Raw genomic sequence first — 18409 nt, forward strand, 5'->3', positions numbered from 1 at the left:
AACTACCACCCCAAGATTAGGCATCTAACCGTCCAGATTAAAGTCAGGCCCCACCTGTGTGCGTTTAGCAATTTAGAATAGCGGACAAAACTCTGCCATCGATCGAACAGTTCTACCTCCCCGCAAAAAAAATTCAAGCCAATCAATCTCTTCTCTACTTACTATTAAACAAGCAAACATATTCTTCACTATACCCACCCAGGTAAACGTACACAGGGAAAAACAAGACAAACTACCACCCCAAGATTAGGCATCTAACCGTCCAGATTAAAGTCAGGCCCCACCTGTGTGCGTTTAGCAATTTAGAATAGCGGACAAAACTCTGCCATCGATCGAACAGTTCTACCTCCCCGAAAAAAAAATTCAAGCCAATCAATTACAGAAAAACAGCCACAATTACGGCAATTGATACGTCTGCCTCACAACAAACGGCTAAACTTACGGGAATCAACTCGATCTTCCTGCCTTTGCCCGCCCGGACGTACGTCGCAGCCGCCCAGCCTGTCCTGCGCCATCGCCGCCATGCGCAGCGGACGACGCCCGCGCCGACGAGCTTCTAGCCAACGCAGATGCAGACTATCCTCTTGTGCGCAGTATGTGGCCAGTTCCATCCCAGTTAATCTCGATGTCTTTCTTCGATGTCGAAGTTCAAACGCACATTGCAGTGAGACGTCGGCGCCGCCAAGCCACTGTTGCGCCATCGCCGTCCAGCGAGTGTTGGCCATCACTGCCTTCCGCAGCCGACGACGTCGGTGCCAACCAAGTCCTCAGCCAACGCACCTGCCTGCACAAGGGAAATTCTATTTAGCAAATATGTGTGTACTTCATTGCTTCCCTAATCCCTGTCAAATTTGCATCTTTATAACAATGTTCTTCACTGTTTTGCATATTTACAACAGTGTGCTGATCAATGCATAACTTTTGGGCAAACCATAATAGATCTACCTCTTGTGACTTCAGCATGAATTTTAACGATGCATCAAACTGGAGCCCTCCATCATGTTGTTTTATATTCGAATATGTATGACTGAATGAATAAAACCCTGTATGATCTATTTATAACCCAGTCCAAGAGAGAGAAGAAGAAAGTCCCAGTCCAAGAATATGAAACCAACTCATTTGTTTTAACAATATAGTATTTTGTTTTAACATTCAGGCTCTATGGATGATGAATCTGTGTCCACTTGGCATGTAAATGAACCTATTCAGGACATAGTCAAACTTAGCATGTAAATGATCTATTAAGGACACAGTCATTCTCTTGTTGATAGTTCTTGGAGGATTTTGGTCAAGGAAGTGAAATACCTGGATTGGGTTTTTCTTCTCCACTCTCAAGTTCCCCATGATGTGCATTTTCTTCCCGGGCAAGACTGCTTGTAGAACATCTGAAAAGGACAGAATAACGTCTCTCAGGAAAATATGGTGGTAACTGAAACAAGGCAGCGTTCAAATGATCCAAACAATAGTCATGATTTTCAGCACACTAAAAAGGCAACAACAGGTTTATGACTGAAACAAGTGTAAATCCTAGAAGACCAGGACCTCTGTTATCTAAATAGATGAAGAAAAGGGCCTTAAGAGCCCTTTCGTGCATATGTTCCCCAAGTCACATTATCCAATGCATCTAACAATGAGCTTTCTGGAAACTTGATGGTGTTTAGGAAATTATACAGTATTACAAGCCGAACGATGTAAGAATGCTCAGTGCAGCTCCGAGATAACAAACAGTAAGTTGCAATTGTTATGCTGTTTTTAACTACAAAAACACTCATCAGGTAAATAGCAACACTCATCCGGCACGGGAATTAATCGTGAAGACCTCACTGCTATGGTTAGTTATTAGCCCCACTGCCTCATCTTTTGATAAGACGATTTATGTTGTTTTTTGCTTGTGATGCTAATGCTTTGTTGCTTTGTCATTTATTCATGCAATAGCTGAAAGTACTGGAAAATGTATTCCAATTTGCATCGCTTCACATGGAACTAATATCTAATAAGTGGAGACATATGGGTACACCTTCCTACCTATGTTTTTGTTTGTTGTATGTCCCCATTAATCATATTACAAAGGAAGTGTCCGCAATTAAGAATTGTGTAGTACCAAATGAGAGTAGATGATATCATCAGCAGACTACTCATCCATCATGTCAACCTACAATAGGCAGACTTTGAACAAACACATTAAATTTAACAAAGTAGACAATTTGATGATAGCTAATTCTCTCAAGCAATTATTTCAGTCAAAGTTCAGTATGCACACAACTATGTTCAGTTCACGCAAGATTTAGACAAAAAGCAGTCACATATACATATCCTAATGGGGATCTCGGATTCCTCACCGTCTACGAAGGCGGGGGGGGGGGGGAGGGGACATAACGCAGGGGCGGGGAAAGGGCGGCCGCCATGGACCAGGCAGGGGTGGGTGTTCGTCTCGCCGCCAATGGGGATGTAGTGGAAGAGGGGCGGACATGTTCTGTGAGGGAGAGAGGAGCTTATCCACCTGTGTAGTGAGGGAGTTGAGTGTTTGCTCCGGTTGTCCGATTTCTTTTTTTTACGGCAAGTGTTTACAAATCTGGTTCGGTCATATATCAATGGTTGATCTCGAGGCCAACTCCAACGCACAACCTCAAACGGACATCCGTTTTGTCTGAATTTTGTCCGTTTGAGATGGCAATAAGGTCATGTCCGTCTGAATTTGTGTTTGCGCCGGCCAGGCACGCCGTCGCCCTGTCGCGCCTCGCCAGAGCACCGGCCCGCCCGCAACCTCCTCGCCTTTCTCCGGCCACGTCCCGCACCTGTAGAGCCCCGACCGTGCCCAGTCTGCGAATGGAGTAGAACGAACGCGTCCGGGACAAAAAATGGGGATGCTTGCGCATGTTGGGACGTTGCATGTGTCCGTTTGTCCTCAAAAGATGCGGACGGACAGGATGGGGTCTAGCGTTGAAGTTGGCCTGAAGGTTTTATAATATCTTAACATTATATTTATTCTATGTTGTATTACTATTTGAATTCTGACTCTAATTTATTATGATCATATGACATATTTCAGAACAAAATTAGTTGTCATTTAGTGGACTCGAAACTGAATGATGATAATGTAAGAAATCGATACTGATCCCACAGATTATATGATTCTGGATAGACTCCCTAAGAATTTACCTACATTAAACACATCATCAAAACTTGAGCTTAACTTGGCAATCGTTTCTTCTTTCACCATCTTGTGCACCAACATGCTTGATGATGTCCCTTTGTTGTAGTAAGCCACATTTTTTCAGATCATTTTGAGCTCTAGCTAATATACTCTTGTGTTATTAAAATTGACATAACTACGATTTCACATAAGTGAATGGGGGAAAAGCTATAATCATTATCATATTATTAGGTTAAATTTGAGACAAATAGGAACAAATTAAAGAATGATGAATACATGGATGATGATTGCTTTAATATTGTTGTGCATATATTAGCGTAGCACGGCGTCTAATTTGTTGGAGACATTCCGGTTCACTACATGGTTATTTGGTTTCTAATTTCATGCACTCATGGTGTGATGGTGGGCTACATTTTCCAGTACACAGGGTGATTATTTACACCATAGTCATTTCTATATACGTTGCACATGGTATTTTTTAAATAACAATGATGTATAATGCATATGTAGGATTATATTTGACTGAGGAGGCAAATTTTGGTCATGTTTTGAAATAAGGGAATAAAGCTCTAAACAATATCTCAGCCATGGAACGAAGCATTCAGATTGCATCAATACATGAAACTTTAAGAGAGAATCATCGTCAAAGAACAAATAATAGATATTGTTTCTTAATTTTTTTTCTAAATATTTTTGTAATTAATTATAATACATTTATGTGACTGTGAATTTCATGTGAAGACATGTGTTCGGATTCACTTCATGGGCACACACTTAAATGGTTCGGGAAAGAACTCGCCATACAAGAAATAAGATTAAAAATGTTTTATTATAGACTATGAAACGTGCGTTGCACGTGCACGCTTACTAGTAGAAGGAAATTGTTGATTAGAAAAAACGGTGGGGAAGGCTAGCGTGCTAGAAAACCGGTGCGGGATTCCCGCGATAGATAAAAATCTGTGGGGAAGGCTCTCGTTCTTTTCTGTGTGCGGTGTGGGGTATCGGTTTCTATAGAAAAAATCGATAGGACGAAAAATCAGGGGTGGTGGAATGTGGAGGCGAAAATAAACCGTGAGGCGAGACTATCAACTCAGACATCTCTATTTTAAATGGAGCAGTTGATGAATAGTCTTCACGGTTTATTTTCACTGGTTTATTTTCGCTGGGTTTTTTCGTCTCTCCTCCCACCACCCCCTCCCACCCTGGTCCATCGATTTATTTTTCTCTCCACTCTTTATTACAACCAGAACTTTCCTAACGTATAACAAATCACGGATCTAACTTCCTTAAATTATACAAATCAATCGATTCTTTTTATTGGTTTAATTTGTCTTAGGAAACAAATAACAGATTTTTGGGAAACAAATAATATATTTTAATCTAACTTATTTAAATCAATCGATTTTTCTCATTAGTGAAATTTGTTTTAAGAAACAAATAATAGACACGTCACAAACTTTCCTCCCAATAAATAGTTTCTTAACATTTGCAAACTTTCCTAATCAGACACGTCACAAACGGGCAGGTACTGATATCACGTTACCAAACAATAAAAACTTCATTTGCATAGAAATCAGTTCAAAATCATAACTTTCCTAATTTTTTACATTTCCTTCATAACTACCAATATTTCCTATGTTTTACACCTATACAAGGAAATCACCCCTCCATCGATATTAGCATTTTTTTGGAATGAGATCTACAGGTTATGTTTTTTTGCGATTCTTTCCAATTGTGACATCTCTTTCCGCTCCGGCTCCTTCTCGCATAAACACCTCCATCATAGTCAGCTGATGCCACCCCAGACCTCCTGCCTCTCCACACCTTCTCCGCCACCTCCTCCTCGTACTCCATTGACAATCCCTCCGACATGTTTGTCCACGGCGGTGTCGAGGACATGGCGCAGCAGCGTACCAGCGGTAGAGCAGCGCATAGCAGCAGGAAGCAGCACGTAGCAGGCGAGGCAAGCGGCCGGCGTGGCTGAGGGGGCAGCCGACAGAAGATGGTCGTGACAGGAGGGGCGCGAGGCAGGGGCGCGACTGCGGGGCGAGCGAAGGGATAGGCGGCAGCAGACGGGGCGAGCGCAGCTAGTGAGGGTGTGGCGCGTGGCCAGGGTGTGCGTCGCGCGGGTCACAGTGGTGCGGTGGCTGCAGCGAGCGCAGTGGCAGTGGCGGGCGCGATCGACGCGGTGCGGCACATGCGTGGGCATGGAGAGGGAGTGGCCCCGCGGGCGCGGAAGAAGAGCAACAAGCTCGGGCATGGGCGCGCTAGGAGCGGGCATGTGCCACGGGGTCAATCCGAGGAGCTCGGTGGCTACCCTTGCAATGGACATGGCGAACGGCGGCTCTCGGCCACGGCGAAATACCTAACGAGAGCAAACGAGAGGGAAAATAGGGGAAAGGCAAGAGGAGATCACGACAGTGTCAATGGCACCCTAGGGGAAGACAGGGGAGCTTGGGGCGACGCGGATCGAACGGCAATGTTACGGTGGCCGAAGGTTGAGGAAGACGGCAGCGACGTCGATGCGGGGGTGCTGGACTTGATCTCGTTGGCGCAGACAATGTAGCGGAGGAGTTCAGAGCTCCTCGACAAGCTCCTAGCCTGCAGGGAAAGCAGTGGCTGTGTGGACGGGGTCGGTCATGGTGGTCGTGGCGTTTGACTTCGTCCAGATCGACGGGATTGAGCGAGCGAGGAGGAGAAGTGGATCTGGGAGGGGGCGTCGAGGAGTGAGGCCATGGGGCAGGGGAGGCAAGGCGTCACCCTTATCCATTCCCCTTCAATGCCGGCGAGGTGGTCGGGCGGGAGCTCGGCTCTGTAGCGACGCGGCTCGAGAAAATATAAGTTGTGGTGGCAAATATAATACACATAATCCGTATTGTTACGCACTAGCGCGTGTGCGTGTGATATAGATGGATTATGATCCCGTACCCAATAAGATGGATGTGTGTGTGTTAGAGAGAGAGGGAGAGGGGGAGAGAGAGGGAGGAAGAGGGAGGGAGAGAGTGTGTGTGTGAGAATTTGATGGTAAAAAATGTCATCAATGTCATTTGTTATGTATAAGAATATTAAATGTAATATTAACATAACTGATATTGAACTCTTAAATTTAATGTGGCCCCGTCGCAACGCACAGGCGTTCTTCTAGTTAGGAGTAGAGATTAGGAATAGAGATTTGGCACGCCCATGATTAAAAAAAATAGCGCCTTACGCTCAAGGCGCCAAATAGCATTTGGGGATGAAAGCCCCAACGCAAAATTAATTTCAGATGTCCAGCCCAATAAGACCCTGCACGGTCCGTCGAAGAGGTCCGCCACAGGCCCCCAAAAGCCCATATGCAAATCTCAGGTACGCTCCGTTGCCCCCTCAGAAAAGAATACTGCCCCCCTAAAAAACCTAGGAAAACAGTCTCCTCGCCGGTCAGTCGTCCTCGCCGTCGCCCTACCCATCTCGTCGGCGCTGTTGGCGGTCCGCGGGGAGCATGGATGCTATGGAGGAGGATACGCCTCCCGCGCCACCACCACCGCATACGACGTCAGTGGGCGCCTCCCTTGTTTGCCCGCTTCTCTCACCTCCGTGTTTAGGTCACGCGGAAGCAAGCTCACATATCTCCCTGATCGGGGCGTCGTGTGGGTTGCAGGGGCGCGAAGCAGCCGCCGTACAAGGATCCTGACGACGGGAGGCAGCGGTTCCTCCTGGAGCTGGAGTTCATCCAGTGCCTCGCCAACCCCATCTACATCAACTGTACAGTAACTCTCCTCACAGCCTCTGTTTCAAACTGGTTGGTTAGAGATTAGCTTATTGGGTACCACAGTGCAATTGAGTTTCATCATGGCCTATTTGTGGGTTGAGTCCTGCTGCGGGAGCGAGTAACTAGCTAATCAAAGAGAATTTTTCTTGTTGTTGATTGTGTTAGTCAGTGACTGACCTCTGGAGTAACAAATTCACATGATATGATTTTGTTTTGGTAAGACCGCATAATGTGATAAGGCAAGAGAGATTGAATTATGTATTGCTTATGCTTTGTTGCTTCCTGTACTTCTGATGTATTCGGGGTCAATATTTTGTATGAGTATTAAACACGATTCTGCTTGGGAGATGGCGTTTATAGTATTTGTTTTGTTCAAGCAGATCTAGCGCAGAACCGGTACTTTGAGGATGAGGCGTTCATCGGGTATCTCAAGTACCTCAAGTATTGGCAGCGTCCGGAGTACATCAAATACATAATGTGAGTCACCTTATACTTTTGATTTGCGCAAATAGGTTGCTCACAGACAAACTAATATGGTCGTACTGTTATGGTACAGGTATCCGCACTGCCTTTTCTTTCTTGAGCTTCTCCAAAATGCAAATTTCCGAAACGCAATGGCACATCCAGCAAACAAGGTGACCTTTAACCCCATTTGGCTAGAATTGCACTCGAGCACCATTCTCACCCTTTACTGTTTACAAGCTTCTTCTTTCTTTTCAAACCGTTTCTTTGGAATTGTCTATTTGGAGATTATTACTTTTACGGTTGATTGGTTATGGACATAAAGGATCTTGGAAATGATAAAATGTTGCTATGAATGCGCTTACAAATATATTGAGTGGATATGTTTATTTCCTGAGGAATTAGTTAAAGCAGTCAAATGCTATGTAAGCGTATTAAGCTTCATGCACACTTCTAAATGTTCACTGTTTTATCCGCATAATATTTTTTCTTAGTATTTGAAAAAAATTGTTTATTCATGTAGGACATTGAATCATTTGTATGCAACTAACTCTTACCTGCAAATTTCTTGACAGGAAGTTGCTCATAGGCAGCAATATTTCTTCTGGAAAAACTACAGGAACAATAGACTGAAGCACATCCTGCCACGTCTTCCTCCCGAACCAACTCCTGCGCCTGCACCAGCACCAGCACCAGTGCCGACACCTCCACCTGTTTCTGCACCACCATCGTCTTTGCCAACTATGTCAGCTGTTGGTGCTTCTGCAATGCCCCCCATGCAGTTTATAGGAACTCCTGGCACCAACAACCCAAAGAATGAGATGAGAAATGTTATGGGTGGTAGAAAGAGAAAGTATGTACCTCCCTATCTTGCAATCAATCAATAGCATCTCTTATGCAGTTAATATTAGTTCTCCATACAGTGTCATTATGAAGTTATTAGTTGTAAATACAGTTTTTTTTTCTTAAAGTTCCTGTGTGCCATAGTTAACAGGTGTTATTATATTCGAGGATGATCCAACTTGAAATGTGTTATGGACATTCTGCCAATCTAGATTATGAAGTACCTCTTCGCTGATTCAGTAAAGATTATTGTTGCTCTCAAGATGCTTCTTAGGAGAACTGAATTAGTCCTGCAATGAAGTTGTGGAGGAATCTGTTCTATTTGTTCCTTTTTTTCTTGGTCCATCTCATGAATCATCCGAGATTTTATGAAAAATGCAAGTTTCACAGTAGTGTTGTTATGCCTGTGTGCTTGTTAGTCAGTTTTAAATGTGTGCATGGTAGTTTGAGTTTTGACAGGTTATTTCTTTTTCCTCTTGTGATGTATAGTTTGAGCATGCAAGTATGTTGCATTATGTTCAATAAAATGGTTTACAATGACTGATTGTACTGTGTGTCTTGGCTGCAGGATGGGCTAGTGAAACATATTGATCAACTTCACGGCTAACGGCATCCCAGAGAAGTGGAAACTCACCTCCCTGTTGCCTGTTGGTAGACCTTTTAAGTAGCAGACAAGTTCGAAGCAGCTCCTGCTTTCGAGCAGCTGGAGTTCTCAACGTGGCATGCACACTTGGCCCTTGGTTGACTTGATCATTTATCTTATCCTGGCCTTTGTTGTAGTTGAATTTAATCTTTACTTGCTGAAACTTTGTGCCAACAGTGGCAGCCGTAAAAGCTAACATTTATCACAAATTCTTAGATGGAGCCGCAACATTTGCATACGCAGCTCCATGAAACGCTCCATTGCTCGTTCATGTTATTTTGCTGCACAGTTTGTGTCTGGTAATGGAGGGCTTGCATTGCATTTCTCATGCGTACGATTCCGGATCAGGGGCAGCGCCAGTATTAGGCCGCCTCCCTTGCTGCATTTTTTGTTTCAATCTATATTTTTCATGGCTCCAGTGATCTCGATGACGAATTCACTTTTTTTTGGGGAAAACGCAAAGGATCTTTGCGCCTCATTTCATTGAAAAGATGGGGAAAGTACAATCCTCCTAGGAGGCTGTTGTTACATGGGTCACGCTCTCAATCAGTGGACGTCCCAGGATGTGGGCAGAACAACCCTAAGGGTATCTCCAGCCGTTGGCCTCCCCAGGAGGCATTTTTTCCACTGCCTGAGGGGCTGCCGGCGAAAAACTAAGCCTTGGGGGTGGATATTTATCCACTCGTTGCCGTACCCAGCCACCACCACCACGTGAACCGCCCTGGCTAGCGGATGGCGATGAAGCGCGGCCACGGCTCAGGCAGGTTGGCCGGCGACGGCGACGGCGCGTTCCCCGACCCGCCTCCTCCTTCTGCTCCTCCTCGCCGCGGTCGCCTGCACGGGGCCGCCCGACGCCGTGTCCAAGCCCGCGATGCTTGAGCCATGCGCCTCGCGCTGCTCTCCTACACCGCCGACCTGCTCTGCTCCACGGCCTGCCCCGCGCTGCTCTCCTACACCCTCCACGCCGACCTCAAACTCGCCGAGCTGGCCGCGCTCTTCGCCGCCGACCCACTCCGCCAACGCCATCGACTTCGCCGCCTCGGGCCCGGACGGCCGCATCCTCCCGGCCGGCCCCGCTCTGCTCCACGGCCTGCCCCGTGCTGCTCTGGCCGGGCGACGAGGAGGAAGACCACGATCATGCCGCTGCTCTGGCCGGGCGACGAGGAGGAAGACCACGCCCCGCGCGCGTGGGGCTGGAGCTCGACCCGTCGGCAGCGCGGACAGGGGAGCGGAGGAGGCTGCCCGCGGCGAGCACGCCGTGCTGCGGGAGGTGGCCGCGTACCTCCGGCTGCAGCACCGCCCCGGCTCCGCGGCTGCATCTCCGTGGCCTCCGCGCCCGGTGCCCTCCCCGCGAGCTCTCTGCCTCCTTGCTCTGGCTCCCTCCCCGCGAGCTCCCCGCCTCCCTGCTCCGGCGCCCGCCCGCCGTGACGCCTCGCCCGTGCCCCAGCTCCGACGCCCTCCCTCCCCGCGAGCTCCGGCGCCCGCCCGCCGTGACGCCTCGCCCGTGCCCCAACTCCGGCGCCCTGCTCGCCGCGCCCGTCCCGTCCCGTGCGCGCCTGCTTCGGTGGGTGGGGGATGGAGGAGTGTGAGCACGTGGGTGGGGCCTGCAGAAAAGAGAGGGAGAGAGAGAGGAGAGAGGGTGTTGGGACACTGAAAGTGGGCCATTTGCATGCAAAATGAGAGCGCCGGCGTCCCCAGCTGCCTCCCGGGGGGCTGGGTTTCGCCTGCGCGTGCCGGCAGTATTTTTCCTCGAATCCGGCGAAATCTGTGCCCTTGGGGTGACGAGTGGGAGGAATTTTCCTCGCCGGCGGTGAAAAAGTGCCTGGGGAGGGCTTCTTGGGGGGACTAGTGGAGATGCCCTAAGCCACTGTGCTCCGGCTTGTGCCCAACATTTGGCCACGAATTCACTTTTGTACCATATATGTTCACGCCTGAAACTTTTAAGGTTTATCTGAAACTTTGAAATTGGACATTTGTCTTTCCTAAATTAATAAAGGATGCGGGCACATGGGAAAAAATATTCACACAGTCTCTAGTCTCTGCCACCTCATACGAATAATAAATGAAATACTCCCTCCGTCCCATAATATAGCTTGCAAAAACGTATTATATTGCGGGATGAAGAGAGTAATTAAAGTATGACGATAAGTAAAAAAATAACAAAGATACTTTGATACGTGTTACGCGTCTTTACTATTATAAGGGCATTGGTTATAGTTTATTTATACTTTTTAGGGGGGTGTTTATTTTTACTATTAAAGCAAAATTTGTGATCGTGTGCAAGAGTTACGCCCAGCCATCTGCGCACTACCATCACCTTTGCTCGTGTGCGCCGACAAGTGACCTCTTGATGTACCACCCTCATCTGCTTTAACAACCCCTAACAAGCTCCATGTCAATCCATCTGCACAAAAATCATAATAGTTATCCTCACATCTCTGATGGTTGCCCCTATTCCCTAACATCGACATCGTCCCCAAGCTTCCAACATCGACGATGTTGTGGGAGCAAATGGATTGGTCATCCATCAATCTTTTCTCTAGTGTTGTCGCGCTAGGCAAAATCTTGAGAGGGGTATTCAATAGATCATCATAGGAAGATACTTGTGACATGGTTCTCTTGGCGCCCAAGCGACTGCGGAGGGTGGTAGTTGCTTAAGGTAGGCATTAGGGTTGCGGATGCAGGGAGCCCTTGGCGACGGTAACAAACACATCCTTAGCATGGAGGTTGCCAGGTTGGTGAGAACTTAGCGCAAAGATTGTAGTCCCCAATGAGATGTTATGCCGTTTGTCACCGATATTGACCGCAAGGTGTCACTGGAGACAATATTGTCGTTCTTTTGCATATTACCCAATACCAATGATCTAAAGTGAGAATCATACGATCTACTCCCTCCGTTCCTAAACATAAGTCTTTTTAAAGGTTCCAATATGGACTACATACGGAGTAAAATGAAAAAATCTACACTCTAAAATACGTCTACATACATTTGTATGTAGTCTTTACTAAAATCTCTAAAAGACTTGTATTTGTAACGGAGGGAGTAATTGATAATTGTTATGTTTGAGCATGTTGTATGGTTGTGTTTGGATGAATTGGACTGTTGGTTGTTTAGGTTGCAAGTGTTTTCAGTTAATAAATTTGTCTATCTTACAGTTTCCGATTTCCTCCCCTCCATAGAAACCCACCGCTTGCAGCGAAGATATGACGAGATATGCACCGGCAGTCAATGTTTGATATACTAACAAATTGCAGCCGTCTACTTGATCGATGTCTATGTAGCAAAAACTGCTCTCAAAGAAGGCTCTCATTGATGGCTCTCTTTTCTATCTTTGAGGTTAATGGGCAAAAAAAACTTGTGGGAAACGAAAAACTGATTCTCTCTCATATCCATGCTAAATTCGTACTGCCACCATTCTTAAAATAGATACTTGTACGTACTGATCTTATGTATAGTACGTATGCCGGTATGCGGTGTAATATGTTTGTTGAGACAAAGCTTTGACCAAACATATTATACCACATAAGATATGATGTGAATCTTAGTGACATCAAATTTATGTCACATAAATTACGTATTGATAGAATAATTGTTGGTTAAAAAGCCTTGTCTTGGCCAACCATAATGGAAATTATGTCTTGAAATGGAGTTAGATTTACAAAAAAAATCAAGCAAAACTAAATGTAATTTAAGGGCATGCAATGTGCAATTCGATCCTGGGGGCAATTTAAAAGAAGTGATTATTGTTGTAGCAAGCCACAATGTCGCCATAGGACGAGGCTGTTATACTGCTCTTTTTCACCAAGTGGCGCTACTGAAAAACATTGCACCCACCGATGAACACACGTTGAATTACATTCCTTTCGGCACAGGCAGATTATCATCAAATCAGTCAGCACACAAAAAGACTAGAACAGACTTCCTCGAAATAAGAACATCTACAAATCAAGTAGACACTAAATCACACACCCCGATTCGATACGACTATAATAGTACCACCCTGAGGAACATGAAGCCAGCAGAGCAACTATTGCTGACATACACAACGATGACCCAGGAGTGGAGACAGGGTGGCCTCAAGCTTGATGGCAAACAGCAACCATCTTAGTAGCGGTAAGTGGAACCATAACCACCAAGACCTGACGATGAATATCCACTCCCGTCCATGTTAGAATAAGATGGCAGCGATGATGACGGGTAGGCCGAGCTGCCATACGGGTAGCTGGACCTATATAACGGATCTAATCCTCCTGGGTAACTGCTCCTCACAGGTTCTCTGTGCGTAGCCAGGGAGTCCTGAATGAAGAGGACAGTATATGAGAGTTTCGATCTTGCTAAAAGATGGCATTTTGAACAAGAAAAAAAATGTGCGATGTCTATTACCTGGATAAGCTGTTGAGCAGATTGTACCTGGGACGATGTCCCCTTTATTTCAACAGTTATATCATCAGGGCTTCCCAAACTCTCTTGAATTGTGACAACAGCACCACTGTTAGCCCGTATGTATGCAATGTTTGCTCCTTTGACTCCTATGATATCTTCTGCATAGGTAAGTGGGATTTGCATGGTTTGTGTTATCTGCATGTCATTTGTTCTTATCAGCAACAGTTCAATGTAAACAAACGTTAGGCTCTATTTGCAAACAACTCATTGTGTTATTTCCTAAAAAGAATAGATTGATGGATGTGATGCACACTGAACATGAATGGAAGTTGGACACTCTGACTAAAAAAAAGAAAGCCCACGGATTATTATTAAACAAAATATCTTATAGGAAGATTATAGGAAGAAAAGAGAGTACATGCAGAAACATAGGCAAAGACATACCTGTGTAAGTAGAGGGCCAGCACCATGCATTCCAGAAGGTCGTAATGCTGACAAGGCAGGATCTCGCCCATATAATGACACACCTGAGCGATGAATGTTATGTTCTACCAGCGGTTCCCGTTCAAGATACAAATGGTCCCTTTTCATTGGAAGAACATATTCATCACGCACTTCAGGTTGTTGATTTACTTGTGTAGAAACAATTGAATGATGTGGCATATCATTCCAAGTTTCAGCACTGCGATCTTGACTTACTGGGGCATTCTGATTAAAGAATAGGAAATGATATGTATTAGAAACAATATGGCGAAGCATAGCATGCATTAAAATATATGTGCTTACAGTCTTCTCAAACAATGGAAGTACACTATGGTCAACCAAAAACTTCCGGAGATGATTAGAAACTGCTTGCAGTGCTTTTAGAACTTTCTCTGTTTCACCCTGTATCTCAACTATCCTCTCATCGTCAGTTACATAGAAAGGCCGATCTCGCTCATCTACACAAATTTATACCCACGATGAGTCATATAGTATATATTATGCATAGCTTCGCACAACACAACAGAAAAAATAATGGATATTAAGCTATTAAATAATATCACAAATAAGCATATGCTTTTTAAAGTGCATAATGTGTGCACACTTCACACGTGTAGAAATATGAACTTTCACCATTCTATGCAATGATGTTCTTTCCTTGTTTAAATTCATTCCAATTTCCATATCTTCCGTGACCTATAATACAGTCCATTCTTAACATGTACTCCCTCTGTTCCATAATTCTTGTCATGGTTTTAGTTCAAATTAACCTCATTGCGAACTTTGATCAAGTTTTTAGATAAACGTATCTACATCATGAACCCAAATACATATCGTTAGATACATCATAAGACATATTTTCATATTATATATATTTTGTACTGTAGGTACAAATAGTTTTCTCTAGAAACCTGGTCAGATTGCAAAGTTTGACTTTTCAAAAAAAATGCACTACATTATGGATTAGAGGGAGTATGATAAACATTTCTTTTTGTGCTGGGAGGGACATGGAACACCTAATAGAAATGCTAGAGCAGAAATCCAACGGCAAGACAATCAACTGATGTACAAAAGCATTTGTGTATCAATATAGATACATCAGCCAAGGACATATTACCTACTGATATAACCCTTATTGTAGCACCCGTGCCCTCCTGGATTGCCTTAATTGAAGCACCTTGCTTCCCAATGAGGTTAATTGCTTGAGCTCCAGGAACCACCAACCGGGCAGCACATACACCAGGTGCAGCAGCTGTCTGGGTACCTTCAGCAGCTCCATCTGTTATTCCATTGACACGTTTAAAAACTCTAATCAGAGCGTCCACAGCTGGAGGCAGCTCCAAGCCCGGATCTTCTTTTGCAGACACCAAAACCTGGAATGTCCAAGAGCCATGGTTTACTCAGTGAATCCAAAGGAGATCATCAGGCATGCAAGAGTAATAAAACGTACCCACTAACAGAAGAATATAATACAAATGATTTACACCATCAAGTACATAAATAGTTAAATACTCCCTCCGTCCCATATTAATTGACGCTCAAACGGATGTATCCAGCAGTTTGAGTGGCAATTAATATGGGACGGAGGGAGTAGTTCGCTATTCAACTTTATCCGACCAAAAGAACGGCAATCAATTCACACAATACTCCCTCCTTCCCACAAAATAGATCCCCTAAGTTTTGTCATAAGTCAAGCTTTCTTAAATTTGACCAAGATTATAGAAAACATTTTAACATTTACAATACAAAATCAATATCAATATATTCATCAAGAAATATGTATTCCTAGCAGATTTATTTGGTTATAGATGTTTGATATTTTTTCTATAAACTTGGTCAAACTTTCTAAGACAAAACTTAGGGAATCTATTTTGTGGGAATATGGAGTAATAGATAGATGGAATGGGTATACAAAACAATTCTCTGTGCACAACACTGAGCAAAAAAAAGACTGACTTTTCAGGAACATATTATGAGGGCCACCTATAAATACAAGTATGTATGCACATGCAATGCACATTTTAACATTATGGGAGATTATTGGTAGGAAAAAACATAAACTTGCTAATAGATTCGAAGCAAAAAAACATCTTGATTTATAGATGCAGAAATAAATTGTATTATAAAGAAAATCGGAATTAACATATGCAATCTCCACAATTTGTTAACAAAGAATCCCGCAAAAAATGTTAATAAAGAAAAAAATTAAAAAATGAAATTTAATTTTACTTTATGTTTCTCCCCCAAAACCAACTTTTTTGGGCTCAACTCACTGCCAACCATAAGCTGCAACATGGCTGGCCCAAGAGGAATCAGTATGGGCCACGTCCCTTGAGAAGGATTAGCATACATTCTAGAACATGGTGGATGCAACAACCATGCACTGTTCACTGCGAATCCCACTACTTTCAACCTTTGGATTTAGGACATAAATTGTTAGGATTGATGGCTAGCTCTCATTCAAAACTGGTACACTGTATAGTAGTATAGATGTTAGTGGCTATAAATTTTTTTTCACATCTCCCCTTCTCTAAGATATAACACACCACCCTAGCAAGTACATGTACGGTTCACCACAATAAATGGCAGTCGTATATTAGATGAAATTGACGTGCAATCAAAAAATGACCCAAGCATGTCAATTTGGTTCGATGCCTCCAGCCTCCCACATCCCCTTATGTCTATTTCATGCATCAGCGAATCGAAATCGCACTTGAAGCACTGTAGGCTCAGACACTACGAGCTATGTCAAAGCACATTAACCACCAACCTATTTACCAGGATTCCAGCGACCATTGCTAACATGCAGCACCAATTGGACATGTAGAACAGAGAAAATTGTAATTCCAAAGTGCCAATCAATCTAACCATCAGGTATTTCAATCCCCAACTAGTCAATAACGGAATCCTGGCAGGAAAGAGCAAACGCTGGCTAAAGTTTGTGGGTACTCACAATGCGCTCGGTGGCGCCGACAGGGCCCTCGAGGACGCGGACCCTGGCCTTGGTCTCCTCCACGAGACGCTTGATGAGCTCGCCCTTCCGCCCGATGATGCTCCCGACCTTCAGCACGGGCACAACCATCCGGAACACGTTGTCCCCCGGCCACCCGGGCCACCTCTTCGCCTCCGGGACGGCCTCCGCCTCCGCCGAGGGATCGGCCTCCTCGGCGGCCGGCGGGGGCGGTGATGCGGGCGCACCAACCTCCGTGGCGGAGGCGGTGGCTGCGGCGGCGGGGTCGTCCATGGCGGTGGAAGCTGCCGACGCGACGGCTAGGGTTTGGGTGTGGACTGCAGCCGCGGGTGTGGAGAGACCTGTCAAGTGGAAGGAAGGGGATGAGGAGGAGGCGCACGAGATCTGGGTGTGCTTTTTGCTGGTTTGATTTCTCACGGGCTCTTCCGTGCCTGCGCTGACATATGGGCCAGATATTTTAGTTTAATAGGCCCCCACCTGTGCTGATATAACTGGGCTTTACCTAGCTCCTGCCGCCTCTGGGAGCTAGAGAAGTCAAATGGGCCGGTTTGTTAGTATTTTGAAAAAAAAAATAGAGAACAAACAAATAATAATTTATACTAACTTTTAAAATAAATATAATCTACTATGTAATAAGAGTATTTTGAAGAATAAAACTAAATATATATTTGAAATATTTTCCACCATTTCTAACAAAAGTTCATGTCAAATAAAAGGTTATACAACTTATAAGAATTGTTTAACCACATAAAACAAATCTATTGTAAGTTTTTCTATTGAAATATGTCTCAACTCATATAAAAGTATTCAATTATGTCAAATAAAATTGTTCATACCGGAAGAAGTGATCCTAGCTCACTTGATTAGGGAGTGGATGTACAATTGAGCCATCCAAATCCTCATGGACACGAGCTTGGTTTCTTATATTTAAAAACCCGATTTGTCGGCCTCCCTCATTGATTTCCTTGTAAAAACATGTACACACCTTTTAGAGAAATGATTCATGCAACTTCTAAAAGTTGACCTTAGAAAAAAACTTGAAAAGTGTCTTTCTATGGACATTATCATTTTATATGAAAAGCCTTTTTTGGAAATATTTTACTCACCTCATGAAATTTGCTCATATATTTTGAAGAAAAAGAACTCCGTGATGCTAATTTGTAAGTATTGAATCGTCAAAAATCCTAATATATGAAAGTGAAAGTGCAAAAACAAGGGAGGAAAGATGACTACAAAAATGTTAAAATAATAATGGAAAATGAAACTAAAAGGTGAAAGTAAAAGAATGGAAAAGGATGAAAAGATAATGAAACAAAATGGATAAACCTCCTTAATGGGTCAGCTCAATGGAGAGAGTGGGATACATTGTGGAACCACCATATGGTGCTGGGATAGACCTCGACATGATGAGGTTTGGGGTATAGATATCCTCGGACTAGGTTGTGGGCCACATGTGATAGGGGCATGCGGTGAGGCTATGCTGGAGCATCGAGCCAATTATGTCGTTGTGTTATAAACATGAAAGTAGGATTTAACGGGTTCTTACCCATCTTTATCGGATTAGGGCGACAAGGAACCATGTAATTTTTACTCTTTAAGTAAATTTTGTAACCTGTAAATTGGTAGTGGAACATTAAAAAGGTGTCATCCCTAGTTTCTTCAATATAAGTCGCATCAATACTAAAGATGTATTTGACCATGAGGGAACAACCAAACCATTT

General features: G+C 44.3%; 2 protein-coding genes and 1 long non-coding RNA gene across 4 annotated transcripts; 1 reads left to right on the forward strand and 2 right to left on the reverse strand.

Moving 5' to 3' along the window:
* Window positions 1-225: 225 nt before the first annotated feature.
* On the reverse strand, window positions 226-2343 carry LOC125534224. Of its 2 annotated transcripts, XR_007294429.1 has the most exons (3): window positions 2102-2343; window positions 1306-1385; window positions 226-784 (listed from the first exon to the last, which is right to left on the reverse strand). It is a non-coding gene; the product is annotated as an uncharacterized LOC125534224 (long non-coding RNA). The 2 variants fall into 2 exon arrangements; XR_007294428.1 differs by lacking the exon at window positions 2102-2343 and having other exon boundaries at window positions 1306-1589.
* A 4178-nt stretch (window positions 2344-6521) lies between these two features.
* LOC125513572 (mediator of RNA polymerase II transcription subunit 31) lies at window positions 6522-9178 on the forward strand. Its single transcript, XM_048678707.1, has 6 exons — window positions 6522-6685; window positions 6792-6895; window positions 7283-7379; window positions 7459-7537; window positions 7940-8217; window positions 8776-9178. The coding sequence occupies exons 1-6, from the start codon at window positions 6633-6635 to the stop codon at window positions 8783-8785; spliced, it is 621 nt and encodes a 206-aa protein (XP_048534664.1). The 5' UTR covers window positions 6522-6632; the 3' UTR covers window positions 8786-9178.
* Window positions 9179-12688: 3510 nt separating this feature from the next.
* Window positions 12689-17082, reverse strand: LOC125513580 (RNA-binding KH domain-containing protein PEPPER). The gene is made up of 6 exons (XM_048678713.1): window positions 16671-17082; window positions 14835-15090; window positions 14021-14175; window positions 13679-13942; window positions 13235-13429; window positions 12689-13147 (listed from the first exon to the last, which is right to left on the reverse strand). Exons 1-6 carry the CDS (start codon window positions 16959-16961, stop codon window positions 12956-12958), a joined length of 1353 nt encoding a protein of 450 aa, XP_048534670.1. The 5' UTR covers window positions 16962-17082; the 3' UTR covers window positions 12689-12955.
* Window positions 17083-18409: the final 1327 nt, after the last annotated feature.

The sequence above is a fragment of the Triticum urartu genome, chromosome 1 (genome assembly GCF_003073215.2).
Source record: "Triticum urartu cultivar G1812 chromosome 1, Tu2.1, whole genome shotgun sequence".
Lineage (NCBI taxonomy): Eukaryota > Viridiplantae > Streptophyta > Magnoliopsida > Poales > Poaceae > Triticum > Triticum urartu.

Coding starts and splice junctions, on each gene's coding strand:
- LOC125513572 (XM_048678707.1), top strand. CDS start 6,633: ATGGATGCTATGGAGGAGGATACGCCTCCCGCGCCACCACCACCGCAT. Junction 6,686..6,791: donor CCACCACCACCGCATACGAC/GTCAGTGGGCGC, acceptor TGTGGGTTGCAG/GGGCGCGAAGCAGCCGCCGT. Junction 6,896..7,282: donor CAACCCCATCTACATCAACT/GTACAGTAACTC, acceptor TTGTTCAAGCAG/ATCTAGCGCAGAACCGGTAC.
- LOC125513580 (XM_048678713.1), bottom strand. CDS start 16,961: ATGGACGACCCCGCCGCCGCAGCCACCGCCTCCGCCACGGAGGTTGGT. Junction 13,430..13,678: donor CTGGCCCTCTACTTACACAG/GTATGTCTTTGC, acceptor AATGACATGCAG/ATAACACAAACCATGCAAAT. Junction 13,148..13,234: donor CTGCTCAACAGCTTATCCAG/GTAATAGACATC, acceptor CTCTTCATTCAG/GACTCCCTGGCTACGCACAG.